General features: G+C 46.1%; 1 protein-coding gene across 1 annotated transcript in view; it reads left to right on the plus strand.

Moving 5' to 3' along the window:
- CHD9 (chromodomain helicase DNA binding protein 9) overlaps positions 1-18,923 on the plus strand; it is a 499,652-nt gene that overhangs the window by 269,179 nt on the left and 211,550 nt on the right. The window contains 1 exon segment of the mRNA XM_033940083.1: positions 14,133-14,343. Within this exon segment, the coding sequence (XP_033795974.1) occupies positions 14,133-14,343 (211 nt within the window).

Consider the following 18,923-nt stretch of genomic DNA (forward strand, 5'->3'; position numbering starts at 1 on the left):
ATTAAAGAGCACAGAAACAGTATGAAAAATTAGAATTAGAAACAGTGTGAAGAATATAAAAAAGAAATAAAGAGATTAGAATAGAGGGCACATTTGGGTGAGCCAGTGACGAGTGCTGCCACATTGTACTGCAGGAATCAACAAGCAGACAAGTGGCATTCTGAGATTCCCCTTGTGTCTTTTAAAAGTATTATAAGCTGCTTCATAAAGCATGATATATATTTAAACAATAGTTTGAAAAATCTTTGAGTGGATTGATATTATAGAGTGCCTAATAGGATTGTGATTCTCATATTGGATACGAGCATAAGCCTTTCCTGAGGCCTTGTTCCTAGAAAACAGCTGCTGCAGGTAGGCTGTAAGGTAACGCTTTCCAAAACCTGATTTGGTGAGCTTAGTCCAGATCATGTTTTAAGATATCTATACAGAGTTGCCAGACTTAAGACTTTTTCTAGACCAAACAGCTATTTTTTTTTTATTGGGGGGGAGGGGGTGCTCTACCCCAGGCTAAGACCCCAGGCTCCCCTTTCTCTTCGTTCCTCAAGTGACTGTACTCACTTGAGGAACGAAGAGAAAGGGGAGACATGATTGAAACGTTTAAGTACATCACGGGTCGCATTGAGTCGGAAGATGATATCTTCTGTCTTATGGGTCCCTCGACCACCAGAGGGCATCCGCTGAAGATCAGAGGAGGGAAGTTTCAAGGAGACTCCAGAAAGTACTTCTTCACCGAAAGAGTGGTGGATCAGTGGAACAAACTCCCACTGCAGGTTGTTGAAGCCAGCAGCGTGAAAGATTTTAAGAGTAAATGGGATGCTCACGTGGGATCTTTAAGGGAGTAAATTCGGGAGCGAATACTTTGGAATGGGCAGACTTGGTGGGCTATAGCCCTTTTCTGCCTCTATGTTTCTATGTTTCTATGTTTCTAAGACGAATAAAGCTGTAATACTTTATGAAAGAGTCTGAGTAAAACCAGGATCTCCACGATCTAGGGCAGACCACCTTAAGAATGGCATGCTCTTCTTTTATGACTCCCTGCTATTATCTTTCAATGGGGAATCCCCATGCTCTATCACCCTTCTCTGTAAGGTCCCGCCCCCCTATGATGCAGTTCTTTTCTTCAGTGGGTGGGATTGACAGAGAAGGACCAATGATGTTAACAAAGGGGGGGGAAGGTCTCCTTTTGAACCTCTGAGGAATGCTTTTCTCCTGGATTTAACACTCTAGACTGTTTTTCTGGTCGCCCTCACTTGGGTCCATAGGGTTTCTGATTGGCAGGCATTGTCATGTTGACACCCTCTGCTCCAAGTTGCTGAGACCAGTTTCACTGCAGACAGTTCCTTTCTTTTTGCCAAAGGTGGATTCAGCTTTCCATGTGCATTTGAACATATGTTTGCCAGTTGTTTAGCTGATGGGTTCCAATCACTAGGATTATCTGCTAAAGAACTTGGATATGCGCAGGGTGCTCCTGCATTATTGACAGGTCTCTAACGAGTTTTGCTTTCTGACCTCCTCTTTGGGATGGCTCATTTTAGTATGTGAGGTTCTCCCGCTTCTAAGGCTACGATCTCCAGGTGGATCCGTAGAGCCATTTAGTCCACTTACATTCTTGTGGAGCAACTGTCCCCTATTTCTGTTAAGGTGCTTTCTGCCAGGAGTGTAGCTTCTTCATGGATGGAAGCTAGATCTATTTCTCTTGAAGAGATTTGCAGGGCGGTGACATGGTCATCTCTTCACACGTTTGCCAAGTTCTACGGAGTGGTTGTTGCTGCCAGACAGGACTCTGCCTTTGGGTCTTCGGTCTTAAGGCCGGCGCAGCAAGCCCACCCTTGTGAGACTGGAAGACTGGGCGTCGAAATGGCAGTTGGCTTAATTTTAGCAAGTGTAAAGTGATGCATGAAGGAAAGAGGAACCCGAACTGTAGCTACGTGATGCAAGGTTCTATGTTAGAAGTCATTGCCCAGGAAAAGGATCTAGGTGTCATTCTTGAGGATACATTAAAACTCTCAGTTCATTGGAAGTGGAAAAATAATGGTCTAAGCTGAAAGGAGCAATAAAAATGGCTACTTTATGTGAGGAAAATAAATAAAAACGAGCAGTCAGGATGTTTTCAGACAATTCCACCATGGTGTTTTACATAAATAGACAGGGGGTTATCAGAAGCGCTGCCCTCTGCTTGAAAGCGCTGTCCTCTGCTTGAAAGCCCCTTAACCATTTTAATCGCTCTTCTCTGGACCCTTTCGAAGGACACGGTACTATTTGAAAGAGTCCAGAGAAGAGCAACTAAAATGGTTAAGGGGCTGGAGGAGTTGCCATACAGTGAGAGATTGGAAAAACTGGGCCTCTTCTCCCATGAAAAGAGGAGACTGAGAGGGAACATGATCGAAACATTCAAAATACTGAAGGGAATAGACTTAGTAGATAAAGATAGATTGTTCACCCTCTCCAAGGTAGGGAGAACAAGAGAGCACTCTCTAAAGTTGAAAGGGTTAGATTCCGTAGAAACGTAAGGAAGTTCTTCTTCACCAGAGAGTGGTAGAAAACTGGAATGTTCTTCCGGAGTCTGTTATAGGGGAAAACACCCTTCAGAGATTCAAGACAAAGTTGGACAAGTTCCTGCTAAACTGGAATGTACGCTGGTGAAGCTGGACTCATTTAGAGCACTGGTCTTTGACCTGGGGGCCTTCGTGTGAGCAGATTGCTGGTCACGATGGACCACTGGTCTGACCCAGCGGCAGCAATTCTTATGTTCTAGTGGACAGAATTTCATTTGCAAGCCCTCTCAGTGGCTCACATGGCAGGAGTAGAGAATGTCCAAGCCGACTTTCTCAGCTGGCAGACCCTGGATCCCAGAGAGTGGTCTCTGTCTCAAAGGATGTTTTCCCTCATAGTTCAGACTTACATCAAATTGGGCATAGATCTCATGGCCATAGCCAAGAATGTGAAAACAACCGGCTTCTACAGCCACAGAGTTGAGCAGGGAAGTGCAGTGCTGGACACCCTGATCCTGCCTTGGCCTACAGATCTTTTCTATATGTTTCCACCGTGGGCCATGGTGGGTCAGATCATCCATAGGATAGCCACCCATTTGGGGTCTGGAGATCTTAGTATTGCTGGACTGGCCCCAAAGACCTTGGTACAGAGACTTGGTATGTCCACAGAGAGGACAGACCCCTGAAGCTGCCTGTTCACCTGGGGCTTCTCAGTCAAGACCCAGTTCCGATGGAGAAGCTTTGGTCTTTTGGCATGACTCTTGAGGATATTTGGAGGTTGTGATTATGACGCTCTTTAAGGCAAAGAAGCCTGTGGTGGTTGCAGTTTATGGAAGATCTTTTAGTTAAGCTATGCCAAGGAACAGGTAGAGCCAGAGAGGACTCTCATGCTGGTGATTCTTGCCTTCCTGTAAGCTGGTCTCAAAAATGGACTTGTGGTTTTGTTCACAAATTGAAGATAGCCAGTTTCCCTAGCAACAGCAGCAGATGAATCCAGAGACCAATGGGATAGCTCACATCTACCAGCAGGCGGAGATAGAGAAACTGATTAACAGGTGGTCCTATTGGCTGGCACTCCTCCTGTTTATCTAGTATTCTCTATCTCCCAGCAGGAAAAAGTCGCTGTTCAACTAGCTCCTGAATTCTGGCTGTGGCTGGAACTTTATTTTCTCCTGTTGAGGTTTCTCTTCAGCGAGACTGCCATTCTGTTTCTCCTGTTGAGGTTTCTCTTCAGTGAGACTGCCATTCTGTTTCTCCTGTTGAGATTTTCTCTTCAGTGAGCTGGCAATGCTATTTCTCCTGTTGAGATTTTTCTCTTCAGTGAGACAGGGGTGTCCGGCTGAACGGTGCCGGCTTTAGAGGTTACACTTGGGCCCCCCCTTGTCCCTCCCTCCATTGCTAGAGGGTCTGACTGGGTCTCAATTTTTTTCTTCTTTCCCTTCTCTGTGTAAAAAAAAAAAAAAAAAAAGAGACCACAGTTGTTACATTCTGCCATGCTTTTGCTGCAAACTGGCTTCAACCAGCCCTAACAACTAGCTTGTGAGTATGTCTGGCTTTTACAGTTGTTTGAACTTCAGGTTCTGTTTTGGAGTCTTAGTACTGTGGGTTCGGTCATCGTACATTTAAGGCATGGATATTTTATTGAGGCTAAGTTTTATGACTAGAAATCCGTGGAGGGAGCCGGGACTTCCCGCCCTTTGCATGCACGCGCTTGGTTTCCATTGTTTGTTACAGTGCAGCAGTAGCGGTGCGATTTCTTGCTCGCACTTGTTCTCATTGTTGGGTTCAGTGCAGCAGTAGTCCTGTTTATTCTGAGGCTCTCTTTCATTGGTGTTTGTCACGACCATGTGCAGTTTATTGTGCAGGTGCCGGTTTATAGCAGCATGAGATGGGACATGTTTTTTCCGGCGCTGTGGGCCGTTCTTCTGGTTATTCCCTGAGTCTGATTTTATTTCTATGCAAGCCGCGGCAGGGTAAATTTTGCGGGGCTTGAATCCAACTATGTTTCTAGGAGCGTTGATGCAGCGGCCATGTGTCAGTGAGAATCCGGCGTGCGCTTGGGTCTCTGGCGATGGCGGGAGAGCTGCAGTGTTCCGGTAGTTTGTTTCCAGCTGACTTTGGTCAGGGTATGCCGGGGCTTCTCTCCTTTCCGGTTCAGACAAGTTGTATGTGTGTCACCAGCTTTGGGACAAGCTTGGGCAGTTTTATATGTCTATGTCTGTGTTCCTGCTGTACTCCCTTGAAGGAAGCTGCTTGTTTAATCGGACTCTGGGGTTAGCACTCAAGGGGTTTACCAGAGAGACTCTGCCCTGTGCTAGGTCACCCAGTCTCGGTTTGTCTCCGGACTGGGGCGACATACGGCAACTCACGGCACGGTGAGATCAGCAGTAAGATTGTGCCCTGTATTTCACACAGGTATCTCATTGTCTCTCTTGGGGTCCCTGCAGATTGAGCCTTTGTCTGTTGGTAATTGTCCTTATTTGGGCCTCTGTGCTGAGCTGCATGTGTCTAGTAGTGGCACAGGATATATATGCCTAAAGGTAGTACAAACAGTTCGGGCTGTCTCTATGGGCATAATGACACTGCTCATCTTCCTGCGGCCAGGACTCTCTTTCTCTATTTCTGAGGGGGCCTGGATTTCAGATTTCCATGCTTATCACGCTGGTTTCTCCTGTCACCATTTTCTCATGGCACATGCTAGACGGGCCCCCCGTCCAGACAGGAAGGGCTGTACAGTTCCTTTTAACCAGGAGCCAGTTACCTGTTCTATCAAACCCGCGGAGGATCACGCGCTATGTGGCTGTTAGCCTCATCCCTGAAGCTCTCATAAGCGATGTGAGCTTTGTCTGATACCTGTAAGGATGCTGTTGTTTTCCACGGGGCGGTAGATGCAGCATCTTGATGAGTGTAGTATGTATTCACTTTAAAGGACATACGTATTTCGCTCATGTTACATGGGGTTAGTACTGTTTTCATGGTTCCAGTATATTCCTCTTTACATTGTGAAACTTGAATTTTCCTAGGAGAATCTTCTTGCAGATCCTACAGTCTCATCCTGCCATTCACTGACCTTCTGCACTTCATTCTGAGGGGATCTTGACTTCTTTCAATGACTCTTCAGGCTTTCTCATGAGGGAGAAGACGCTATAATGTCAGGTCAGGGAGCTGTGAAGATTTTTCAGGATGCTTGCATCTTTGCATCCTCCTCAGGTTTCCAGTTCGTTCTTGGAGTCTCTATGTTTTGTGTTTCCCTTTTCAGTGTTACTGGTCCTCAGGACAGTTCTTGTAGTTCTTCGGGAACTAAGGGACGTTGTTCCACTTACTGCATGGTGCCCGAGAAGGGGGCATTGGGCAGGCTGGATCCCATTCTTCTGAATTAGTTTCTCGGGGTTACACATTTCTGCAGACAACATGGTAGTATATTTACATTTTCTCTATGGACTCCGAATTGGCACTGGGTTTGCCTGCCTCCCTTGGAGCAGCGCTTTCGGTTTTGGCACATGCCAAAGCCTACCCAAGGCTTCACGAACATTTTAGGTGATGTGGGCGGTGGTACCGTTTTGGCGCTACCAGGCAATTCATCTAATTTCTTCTTGACTGCCTGCTTGATTCGGACGACTTCCAGTCGGGCCATTTGACTGACACGAAAAGGGTGGTATCTTTTCCTTAGTTCTTTACACGTGCATCTTCGAATTTGCACAGCGCTCTTTTCTCCTGTACTATTTATAGGTATATCGGGGTAATGTTTTTATTCATATAGGAGAGACATGTGTTTCTTTCCGGAGACTTGGGCGTGAGGTCTCGGTCTCAGTCTCAGATTGGTATTCTTCTTCGCTTACCATGACCAAGAGTATGGGATTCTGTACAGTTTCTGTGATCCATATTGCTGACTCCACTGGGAACTTCGGCTTGCTTTCCCCTTCTTACGCTACAGCAGTCGCTTTTGTTCCGGTGGTTCCCGGTATCTCAGGGCTCCAATTATTTGGTATGCTCCTCCTGCATCGCTCTGTATGATTTGGTGGCTCAGCGCGATTTCTCTTTTCAAGGCATGCCTCGTTCTTTGCTGGACTAGCTCATGACCACCGACCATCCCGGGCTGTCGGGTTAGGGAGCTCGGTGGCTTCCATCCTCAGCTCCAGGAGTCTGGTCTTCAGAGGCGACTCAGTACTTGTTCATTCTTCTACTCTTGAGCAGGGTCAGGCTAACTTTCTGGAGCTTCAGATCATTCTTCCGGATTGCCGCTGAGGGTCCTTTTGGTCAGTATTAGGATGGGGGTATTTCTCTACAGCTTGGGCAGTAGGTGTTGTACTCAGTTGGCAGGTGAAGTTGGTCTGCTTCAATGGGTGGACTCTCATCTTTGTCTTCTGTTGGCAGATCCTTTTATGGATCAGGATAAGAGTTTGGATAGACTTTCTCTCCGCGGAATCTGAGCATGGCCCATTTCTTATATTTTACAGTGTACAGCGCTGTGTACGCTCTGGAAAGTGTGCATGTTAGTAATAGTGTAATCTTCTGCATCCTGGATATTGAGATTTGTGGCTCAGGCATTCTAGCTCTTTTTATGGACATGAGATCTCCTTGACCTAGACCTCATGGCCTCGTCTCTCAATTCTAAGCTTCCTAGCTTCTTCGGCGGGCCCAGGAAGTGGGAGTTAGAGGGGGTAGCTGCATGGCTCCTTTCTCGCCTCTGCCTTCTCTTTTTTCAGTGTTTTCCGCTGGCTGATGATGGCTTGGATTTGCCATCTCGAGCTCGCTTTCCGGGCACAGTATTTGTAGAATCTCTGGATTGGCGGCGCCATCCTTACTATGCGGATTTGATGAGTCTTTCGACAGCCTAGGGTCCGATCAACATGGATATTTGTACTACTTTAGTATTACGACCTAGTTTTTTGAAAAATCTTGGTTGACTTGTAAGGGTTATGCGAACCAGGTTGTTTCTTCTCTTATCCAGGTGCTACAGACGTCTTCTCCTGTGGCTTCTGCTTCCTTTTGGAGGTTTTTCCTTTCTTGGGTGCTTCTTGACGTTTGAAACACTCCAGAGTTCCTTTTTGGCACAAGTGTATTGCCGAGGGCTTAGCTTTCAATTCACTTCAGCTTCTAGTGCCATTCTTGGCTTGTAACAAGGGCTAGGTATATTGCTCTTCGCTTACTTCTCAGCTTCATGTAGTTCAGTTCCTAAACAGAGTGCGGTATATTCATGCGCCTCTTAGAAAGCCCGGTTTGGAGTACAATCTTCACGTACTTCTTCTCAGTTTACGGAAAGCTTTATTTCATCCTTGTCTTTTGGGACTCTAAAGGGCTGTGCCGTTGAACATGGGGTTTCTTGTGGCCATGGCTTCAGCTCTGCAGTTTTCTATGTTGCAGACCTTGTTTAACGGGGATTCCTATTTCTGATTTCCGAAATATGGGGTATCAGTTCGGATGGTACCACTATTTCTTTCTAGGGGGGTGTCATCCTTTCTTTTATGTCATGCTCGCTTTTCCTTCCTTCTTCCTGGGAGGAGAAATTGGGAGCAGTGCTTTTATTCACTACATTTTTTGATACGTACGTAGCGTTCTCCGCGAGCTCGGTTTCTAACGACTTTTAGTTGTTTATATCTCCTTTTTTGTATTCTTCAAGGGACGCTTCAAACGTATGGCGGCGTCCGAAGCCTCCATCGCTCAATGGGTCCAGGAGGACATTCTTTATGCTTGCTTGCTAGCAGGGAAGCGGTTGGAGAAAGAACTTTATGACCATTCCGCCGGAGCGATGGCTACTTCTTGGGCTCGGCCCAAATCTCCTTGGAGGAGATTTGTCTCACGGCTAATTGGTCTTCCGAGAGTGCTTTCTCTCCGCATTTCTGCTTGGATGTGGGGGTGCATGCGGTAGGGGCGTTTTGTGCTTCGGTTGTTGCGGAGGCGGCGTTTGCTTCCCACCCAGATTGAGGATTGCTTTGCTACATCCCATTGGTCTCTGGATTCATCTGCTGCTGTTGCTAGGGAAGGAAAAATTATGTTCTTACCTGTTAATTTTCTTTCCCTTAGATGCAGCAGATGAATCCAGAGCCCCACCCTTTCTGGATATTGTCTCTCGGTTTTTTCTTTTGCAACTTTCGCAGTTTGTTATTATGGCAGGTTGTTTTCTGTATTATTGCATTTTGAGATTTGTTATGGGAAAGAAGTTTTTTACATGCTATGCCTATTGATGGTTACGGATGCTTGGGCAAGGAGCTATACTAGATAAACAGGAGGAGTGCCAGCCAATAGAACCACCTGTAATCAGTTTCTCTATCTCCGCCTGCTGGTAGATGTGAGATATCCCATTGGTCTCTGGATTCATCTGCTGCATCTAAGGGAAAGAAAATTAACAGGTAAGAACATAATTTTTCCATCTTGTGCTTTCGGGCTCTGAGGTCCTTCAGTCTCTGGCTTCTCACCTGGATGTCATTTGTTTTTTACAGGGGGCTCTCAGGCTAAGACCCCCATTGCACAGACAGTTCCTGTCTTGGGATCTCAATGTAGACTTGGAGGACTTGGCCCATGCTCCGTAAAAACCTCTTTCTGAGCCTTACAGTCAAGACAGTGTTTTCAGTTGCCATACTCTCGACAAGAAGGCTCTTGAATTTGCAAGCCCTCTCCTGCACGAAACCATTTTTCAGTTTCTCGGAGTCAGGTGTTTCTCTGTGTACAGTTCCCGCCTTTCTTCCAATGGTGGTCTCCGTCTCCCATATTAATCAGGAACTTCATCTGCCCTGTTTTCAGCCTATGGGTTCAGCCAAACAGGATAAACTTCTGCGCAAGCTGAATGTCCACAGGGCCCTATTCATCTACCTGGAGAGGACTAATGACTCCAGGCTTTCTGATCATCTTTTTGAACTGACCAGTCACTCAAGGCAGGACAGGCTAGTTTCCAAAGCTTCCATTGCCAAATGGATCCACATGACGATTTCCTTTTTTTACCTTTCTGCTGGGAACCAGCAGCTTATTTCTCTTGCAGCACATTCCACGGGAGTTTTAGCAACCTCCTGGGTGGAATCTGAAGCTGTTTCACCTGATGAAGTCTGCAGAGCTGCTACTTGGGCTACTCTGCACACCTTTACAAAGTTCTACAGAGTGGATGTGGTGACTTGAGGGGATGCCATCTTTAGGTGCTTGGTGACTCCTGTGTATCCGCAACAGAACGACAGATTAAGTTCTTACCTCGGTAAACTGGGTTTTGTTATGATACACAAGAGTCTATACAACCCTCCCTGTGTGGACTTGGTTTTGATTTACCTTATTTTTGCCTCAGATATTGCCAGTGTCTGTCTCGGGACCTCTGCTAGTCTACCTAAGATAAAGAAAATATGTGTTTCAGGTATTGGGAGGGGGGAGGGTTCCTTTCTCTTTCCTCTTGGGAGGGTCCCATAGCTCCTGTATTTGTTACACTTTAGTTGGATCTGAGTTACTCATGCAAGCATTTGCTGTTTTCTGTTTATTTGTTAAATGTTTATTGATCATTGTTCTATTTTTACATTTTAGAGCAGAGCAAAATGTGTTTCTTGCCGGGGAAATTCCCTGTGCCTCTCCTTCTCTTTTCTTATGTTTCAGTGGAGTTCAATTTTTTTGGGTACCAACTGTGGAGGGTAGTGTGCTCCATTGTAAACTAAACTAAACTAAATCTTGGGTTTATATACTGCGCCATCTCCACATTTGTGGAGCTCGGCACGGTTTACAGGAATTGTAATGAGAAAGGAACTCCAAGGAAGGGATGGGTGAAGATCAGAGAGGGAAGAGTGTTAGCCGGCTGGGATGGCAGAAGAGGAGGGAGTGTTAGGTTTTTGAGAAAAGCCAGGTTTTCAGATGTTTACGGAAGGGTTGGAGGGCATTGTAGGGGAGGAGTTTTCAGGTTCTTAAAGGGATATCCTTCCGCAATTCGCAAGAAATGGGAATCAGAAGCTCAAGTATGGATTTGTGTATCCTAACAGATTACCAAGGTAAGAACCTAATCTGTTGATGTATTTGAGGGAATTTCAGAAAACTTTGCAAAGCTCTCATACAACCAAATATTGCTTATTAGGGTAGCTGATTTTCAATCCAGAAGTGTAAGTTGGAAAAAAATATAAATGTCCTTTGTCATATTTAACAATCTCATTTCTTTGTATAACAGTATCCAGTATTTTAACTAAGCCTTTTGTCAGTTGAAAATAGGAAATCTGTTATCTCAAAAAATGAGCAAACAAGACCAGCAGTTAGTTGTTTTTTTCAATATGGAGGGAGCATGACTAGCAGAGGAGGCTTAATTGTTGGCCTTGTTTGCTTGATTTTGGAGATAAGTGATAGATATTTTTTTTAATTTGCTGTTGACAAAAGGCATTGTTGAAAACATTATTTGTAAATGATGTGAAGTACTGCAGTGAACTTTAATGATGGACATTATGTGGATTACAGATATTTATTGCACTAACAGAAGAGGATGCCAATGATTGAAAATCAGCGTCCCTAATAAACAACATTTACCGTATTTTTTGATCTATAAGATGCACTTTATCCACCCCCAAAAAGGGGGTGGAAATAAGGGTGTGTCTTATGGAGCGAATACCCCTCCCCCCACCCCGTTACCTTTTTATTCATTCTGGTGCCCTCTCTCACTGGACGCGGCTGCCTGCCTGGTCTCCGTGAGTAGTGACTGCTGCCGCTGAGTCATCTTCTTTTTCTTTACAACAGAGCGGGGCACAAGGCTGCCTGCCTGTTCACGCGCCACTTCCCGTGAGAACTGAGTTCTCGCGGGAAGCGGCACAGAACCAGGCAGGCAGCTTTGTGTGCCACTCTGCTGCATGGAAAAAGAAGAGGACTCAGTGGCCATTGTGGCAGCGGTCACTGCTTGCGGGGACCAGGCAGCCGCGTCCGTCGAGGGAAGGCGCCAGAATGATAAAAAAGGTAAGGAGGGTGGGGCCGAGGAGAACGAACCTTTTTATTTTTAGGAAAAAGTTGACGGAACAATTCATGACCGTTCAAAACTGACTTTAAAGAGTTCATTCTTGAAAGAGGCAGCAAGTATGGCTGTGTTGTTTTAGACCAGGGGTGCCCACACTTTTTGGGCTTGCGAGCTACTTTTAAAATGACCAAGTCAAAATGATCTACCAATAATGAAATAAAAAAAACAAACCACAAAGCACACTGAAAGGCAGAGAAAATATTAATTATCATTCATATTCTGAGGTTTTTTCAAAGAGGTCACGGCAGATGAATCTATGCAATGTCACCTCAGTAACAACCATACAAAAATAGACAAATATACCCCCTCCCTTTTTACTAAACTGTAATAGTGGTTTTTAGCACAGGGAGTTGCGCTGAATGCCCCGCGCTTCTCTCAATGCTCATAGGTTCCCTGCGCTAAAAAATGCTATTGTGGTTTAGTAAAAGGGAGCCATAGTGCAAAATATAGACAGCAGATATAAATTCTCAAAACGGACACATTTTGATCACTAAATTGAAAATAAAATCATTTTTCCTACCTTTGTTGTTTGGTGATTTCATGAGTCTCTGGTTGCACTTTCTTCTTCTGACTGTGCATCCAGTCTTTCTTCCCTACTTTCAGCCTCCTGTATGTTTCCTCTCCTCCTTCTGTCTCCCAACTTTTTCTTTCTGTTTCCTTGCCTCCCTTTCTTTCTGTCTCCCTGTTCCCCCTTCTTTCTGACTCCCTGCCTGCCCCCTTTCTTTCCTTCTCCCTCCCCTCCCCCCAAGCCACTCGGTTTGCCGCCATCAGGGAACAGCCCCCAAGCCACTGCCGCCCCAAGCTCTCCCTGCAAAAGCATTGTGCTGACCAGCATTCCGCTCCCCGACGTCAATTATGACATAGGAGAGGAAGTTCCGGGCCAACCAGGCATTTCTCCCCATTCCATCCAGCCTGAGCCCCATTTCTCCTTGATCCAGCCTTTCCCTTCTGTGTCTGTCAGAATTACCATTCCACCTATTTTCCAGCATCACCCTTCTTTGTGTCCATCTCACCTTTATCCCTATCTCACCACTTTTTCAGAATCTTCATTTGTCTCTGTCCTTGTCTTTACCCCATGTTCACCATTTGCCCTTTCAATGTCTTTATCTCCCCCCCCCCTTTTTCATCATTACTTCTATGTCTCTATTTCACCTCCTCTTCATTTCCCCTCTGTATTTCTATCCTTATTCAGTAGGTCCTGCTTACCCTTTCTCTTCTTTGTGTCACTATCTCCATTTTCAGCTTTCCACCCTTTTCTTGTAGCCAGAATTTTTCCACCCTCCCTCCACTCCGGCCCAGCCCGGTATGAAATATTTCCTTTTCTTTCCCTCCCCTCTCTCTTTCTCTCTCTTGTTCTCCTCCCTCACCCACGAGTCCTGCATCTGGCCCTCTCCCTTTCACCTACATTCAACCACACACCCTGCCCTGCGGCCCTCTTCAGCAACTCGTCAGCAATGGTGATCAAGACAGGCTGCCGACATTGAGGCCATCCCTCTGCGAGTCCCGCTTTTGTAGAAAAAGGAAGTTGAAACAAGCGGGACTTGCAGAGGGTAGGCTCCGACGTCAGAAGCTTGTGTCGATCACTGCTGTTGAGTTGCCGAAGAGAGCCGCGGAGCAGGGGGTGTGGCCGGATGCAAGTAGAAGGGAGAGGGCCAGATAGGAAGGCTGTAGAAGCTCCGGAGCATGACACCGACCCCAGCCAGGGTGATTTCTTTTTCATGCTGCTGCCGCTGCCACCGTCCCCCCACCCTGAAATGACAGACTAAACTGGATGCCCGGCATCGGCGTCTTTGACGTCGGGGAGAGGATGGCTGATCGGCCGGTAGATCGAGACGGCAACACGAGTCTATCACGGGATGGGCTCCGTGATCGACTCACGTTGCCTTCTCGATCTACCGGTTGATCGCGATTGACGTATTGGGCAACCCTGTTTTAGACAGTCATGCTGTTTTCTCAAAAGTACATAAAAATCAGTGCCGTTCTGAATTAAAAATAGGGAGGGAGTAGGGAGAGGCCGGGCCTGCCTACGGGGAGGCCTGGGAGGAGGGGGCTGCCTGCCTGGGAGGGGGGAGGCCTGTCTACCTGCCTGGGGGGCTGCCTGAGAAGGGGGAGGCCTGCCTGTCTGCCTGGGGGGACTGCCTGGGAGAGGAAAGTCCTGCATGGGGGGGCTGACTGAGAAGGGGGAGGCCTGCCTGGGAGGGGAGAGGCCTGCCTGCATGCCCTGTTCCTACCTGCCTGCCATTCACTAGGCCTGTCTGCCCTGTGCCTTGTCCCGGCCTACCAATAGACCACCAGAGGGAGGATGGGGTACAGAGCATGGCAGGGAGGGGGGACAGGGTGCAGAGCTTGGCAAGGAGTGTGAGGTTGGGTGCAGAGCCTGGCAGGGAGAATTTTGGTTCGGAATGTTGTTTTTCTTATTTTCCTCCTCTAAATCTAGGGTGTGTTTTATGGTCAGGTGCGTCTTATGGAGTGAAAAATACAGTACTTGGGTTGCAAAATTTTCTGAAGGGCCTCTCACAAATGTGTGATTGTTATTTTTTAATTTTTTTTTTTTTTTTAACTCTCTGTGGTTCTCAGCAATAGTGGTAATTAATACTGGGCTTTGTCTTACTGGTGTTTGTTTTAATTCATCCAGTTTCTTTGAGATTATTTTTGTGATTATTAAAAATGCATGCTTTTGACAGGTGCTGAAGAGAAAATTCTAGGGGAATTCAGAGAGACTTATAGCCCAACTGCTCTTGACATGCATCTACAAGCAATGATCCAGTCGGCTGGCAAATTGGTTCTCATTGATAAACTTCTTCCCAAGATGAAAGCAGGCGGACACAAAGTTCTAATTTTCTCTCAGATGGTGCGCTGTCTTGATATTCTGGAGGACTATCTCATTCAAAAGAGGTAGGCTCCTATAAGTTTTATGGGCAAATACATTCTGGTTTCCTGAGTAGCATAAAATGGATGTAAAATGAACTGTAGATTCACCAAACACTTTTCTAGTGCAATAGGTGTGCCATTTGGACAAGCAAATAATTTCCCTGTAACCACAAACCTTGCAGAAGGTATGTTTTCTGAATCCCTCCTGCTTCACAGAGGGCTCTCTACCTTTACATTTTTTCTTTGTGCACTTGAGCCTGAAGGAGTGTTTCTATTCTACTTTGCTTATTGTTTTATTTTAGTCTGGTTTTTCTCAGGTTTACGGTGCTAAGAGCTCCACTGTTCAAGGGTTCAGCTCTGGCTGCATGGAGAAGCAGCAGATTGTGGTCTGCAGCTGACAGTCCAGTCCCTTGTGGTACCTGTTAGCCACCTGCTGAAGCATTTCTGGATTTCAGGGCCATCCCTTTGTAGTTTGCTCACCTATTGCTTTCAGGGGGTCGAGCACAGGCTGTTAGGCATCTGTAGGAGGCTCAGCATTGTCTCGCAGGAGCCAGACACCAGACTCAGCAGTGTCACACAATTGCGTTTTGCCTACCCCCTTAGTTTTTGCTTGTCCACAGTGGTGGACGCTCATTGAGATGCCAGTCAGACTGGCAGCCTGAAGATTCAGTGAAGGAAGAACGTTTACTTTGAGGCAGTGATTTCTTCTCCCTGGTCCAGCTTACCTTTGGAGCTGAGGCAGGCTGCAGCACATTACCAGCACCGGTCAAAGTGAGTAAGGCTGTTACAGCTTATGATGAGAATCAGGGTGAAAGGGGGGGGGTCTGTTAAAGTGAATTTTCAAGGTTGCTGCATGTTCCCACGTGTTCCCACACTTCTAAAATCGTTAATTTTGGTTTAGGCGTAATTTAAGCAATTTTTGACGCCAAAACGCTTCCACTGGCCATTTTGGATTTTTCCTAATCTTTTTTCAAAGTTCTCCAGAAGCTTCAAAACACCTCGTTTTGCCTGAAAACTGGCAGAGATGGAGTCCTCAGGCTCCTTTGTTCCTAATTCATTCCAGGATTAGGAAGAGCATTCTTGAACCACGTGCTGTGCAGTGTAGGGTGGGGTGGAAGTTTACGGCTTAGTCTCCCCTTTGCGCTTTAGGCTGAGGAATGGGCGGAAAGCCATTGGTTCTGGCCATTTTTTTTTGGTCCCTAGAACAGCAGTCATCCGGCACAGAGGCCATGGAGTCCAAGAGATATAAGATGGAGTCATCCATTGGATACTCAGTGCTGCCTAGTACATCTTTTTCCCCAGAATTTATTAATTTGATGTGGAAAGCCTTTCAGGAGAGCCGTCCTTTCAAGGAGAAGTTTGGCAGCGTTTCGGACACCGCAGGTCCCAGGTTGCATCTACCTAACTGCTTCTAGTGAGGGTCTAGGAGACCTTTCAGAGGGAGATTCGGATGATAATTGATCTCTTACTATACCATTGTTGTGTGAGGACGCATCCTCCCTGTCGGGGGATACAGGGTCACTTATAATGACTTTTGATCCTAGGGATGATTCCACGGTTCTGTGCTTATTTAAACCCTCGGCTCTCTTGGACCTCATCATTGATTCGCTTCCAAAGTTAAACTTGTACTCTCAGCAGGTCCTTTCTCCTTCCTCCTTTATTTATCATGGGTGGAATGAGAGCTCAGTCTTCTATGTTCTCTGGCATTCTGCCAATAAAGTTTTGGTCACGGAGTATTGGAATGCTCCAGAGGGGTCCCTTAAAGTGGCAAGGACTATGTCTCGGCTGTACTCTATATGGCACAGGTGTGTCACCTGATGTTCGCTCAGCCCAAGAGTTACTAAGCGCAAATCCCTTCCAAGCAAGGGTGGAGTGTTGTTGAGAGATATGCAGGATCACCAAGTGGATGTGGTTCTCAAGAGGCTCTGGCTTTGGGAATCAAATCTGCCACTGCAACATCCTTTGTGACCAGTGCCTGCCATAGCAAGTTATGGACTCTTGAGTACGAAAAGCTACGAGCCTGTACCCCAGTTCCTTCTGTCAGGAGTGGATTATGTGGCTGATTCTCTATACACCAAAAAAGTGGCCCAAAAATGGGGTTCCCAGTTTATATTCAAGCCAGCGCCCCCCTCCCAGACTTATTGCAGGTTGCCGCCAAGCTCTGCCCCCTACCCCCTCCCTGCTCTGTTCGTTGTACCTGCTCTGATAATCCCTGGTACTCCAGAGGTGCAGCAGGAAGGAGCGCGCTTTCTGCACTCCTGCTCCGCTGCTATCCCGGTCAGTGGGTGGCTGCCATGAGTTCTGGTTTTTTCAGCCACTGAGCGGCACCGAGCAGGAGCCGCTTTGGCGTTGAGCAGCTTCTTGTCTGGCTCCTGTGAATTCTCATGGCTCCTGCTTGGTGCCGCTCAGCGGCTGAAGAAACCAGAACTTGCAGCAGCCACCCACCCACTCGCTTCTGCCCGCTGCACCTCTGGACCACCAGGGATTGGCGGAGGAGGTACAATGGATAGGGGAGGGTGCTGAGCCTGATGAGGGAGGGAAGGGGGCTAGGTGATGAGCTTCACAGGGAGGGAAGGGAGAGGAGGGAGGGAAGGAAGGGGCATGGGTGCAGAGCATGAAAAGGGATGGAGGTAAGGGAGCTGGGTGCAGAGCCTTACAGGGGATGGAGGGAAGGGAGCTAGGTGCAGTGTCTGGCAGGGAGGAGGCTGGGTGCAGAGCCTGACAGGGGATGGAGGGAAGTGGGCTGAGGGCAGATACTGGCAGAGCACTTGAATATTAAGCCGCCTGACTTTATATTCAAGTCACCCATTTTTCCTCCTTTTTGGGGGGAAATGGAAGTCTCGACTTATATTCAAATCGACTTAGTCAAGTATACAGTATATGGTAAATTTTCCCCATAGTATTATTGGGCATTACTACTACTACTACTATTTTTTATTTCTGTAGCACTTCCAGACATACGCAGCGATGTACGTTAAATACGCAAAAGATGCTTACAATCTAATTATGAAAGGCAGTGGACAAAATAGTGAATCAATATAAGCTGTTCATGTAAAGAAATAACAAAGGGATGAAGGGGTAGAGGACTACAGCAGGAATGATAAATATGGTGCTTTACTAGTTGGTAGTGTTAGGACAGGCAGGTTGTTCAGGCATACGGTGCAATAAGGCAGACGAAATGGAGTCGAGAATTGGCCATAGAGAAGAGGGGTACAGACACGTTCCTGGGGCGGAGTATAGGGAGAGATAAGATAGGAGAAATCTTGAGGAGCCGCAGAGTGAATATACTTGTAAGTCAGTAAGAAGAGTTTGAATTGTATGCAGAAGTGGACAGGGAGACAAAGAAGTGACTTGACAAGTAGGGTAACATGAGCATAACAACACTGGTGGAATATGAGGTATGCAGCAGAATTCTGAACAGATTGATGGGCAAAGAGATGGCTTAGCGAAAGAGAAGCAAGAAGCAAGTTGCAGTAATCCAGACGAAGGCATGGATGAAGGTCTTGGCAGCATGCTCAGAAAGGAAATTCCAGATTTTAGCGGCATTGTATAGAAAGAAATAACAAGTTTTGGCAGTCTGCTGTATATAAGAAAAGGAAAGAGTTGATTCAAAGATAATAATAATAATAACTTTATTCTTCTATACTGCCATAATTGTGTGACTTCTAGGCGGTTTACAACAGAAAAGAGCTGGACAATCAACGAGTTACAATATGCAGATAGTTAGTGAAATTACAATATACAGAATCTTAAAATGCAGCAATTACAATATACAGTTTGAATAGAATTTCAGAGGGGTCCTTTTAGATAAAGTGGCAAATTACATAATACAGTTTGTTTAGAATTTTTTTAGGGGGGACATATTAGGAAAATAGAAATGGAAATAGTATTTGGTGTAGTTGATGTTTAGGTGACATATCTGTCGAATAAGGCAGTTTTTATGGTTTTTCTAAAGGTGATGTAGGTCAGTCTAGCTCTATTTATGTAGTTGTCCAGCCAGTGTTGTTTGTTTGCTTGGTACATAAAAGTTCTATCCAGGAAGGTTTTGAATTTACAGCTGGTAATGCTTGGATATACGAATAGATTGCAATTTCTGGTTTGCCTCAATAGGAATGTAGTTTTCATAATTCTAGAGGAAGACCATTCCACGTAATTGGGCCAACATGAGAATACACGTGTGAATGATTGTCCTCCAGACAAACCTGGTAAAAAAGGGAACCTTCAACATATGTTTTATTTGAGAGCTTTAGAAGGACAATAAACTTAGAGGGACATTACCATATAATGCACTTTAAACAACATCTTAAACTGAGGGCTCCTTTTACGAAGCCACGTTAGTGGTTTAATGCGCGTAATAGCACGTGCTAATTTGCCGGCCGTGCTAGCCGCTACCTCCTCCTCTTGAGCAGGCGATAGTTTTTCGGCTAGCGCGGGGGTTAGCGCGCGCTAAAAAGTCACGTGCAATAAAGCCGCTAACGTAGCTTCGTAAAAGGAGCCCTGAATTTGCCAAACAGGTAACCAATGAAATTTAATAAACTGAAACATAATATGATCAATCCTAGTCAATCCTCCAAGTATACATGCAGCAGATTTTTGAACTACTT

This window comes from Geotrypetes seraphini, chromosome 4, assembly GCF_902459505.1.
Source record: "Geotrypetes seraphini chromosome 4, aGeoSer1.1, whole genome shotgun sequence".
In the NCBI taxonomy this organism is placed as follows: Eukaryota; Metazoa; Chordata; class Amphibia; order Gymnophiona; family Dermophiidae; genus Geotrypetes; species Geotrypetes seraphini.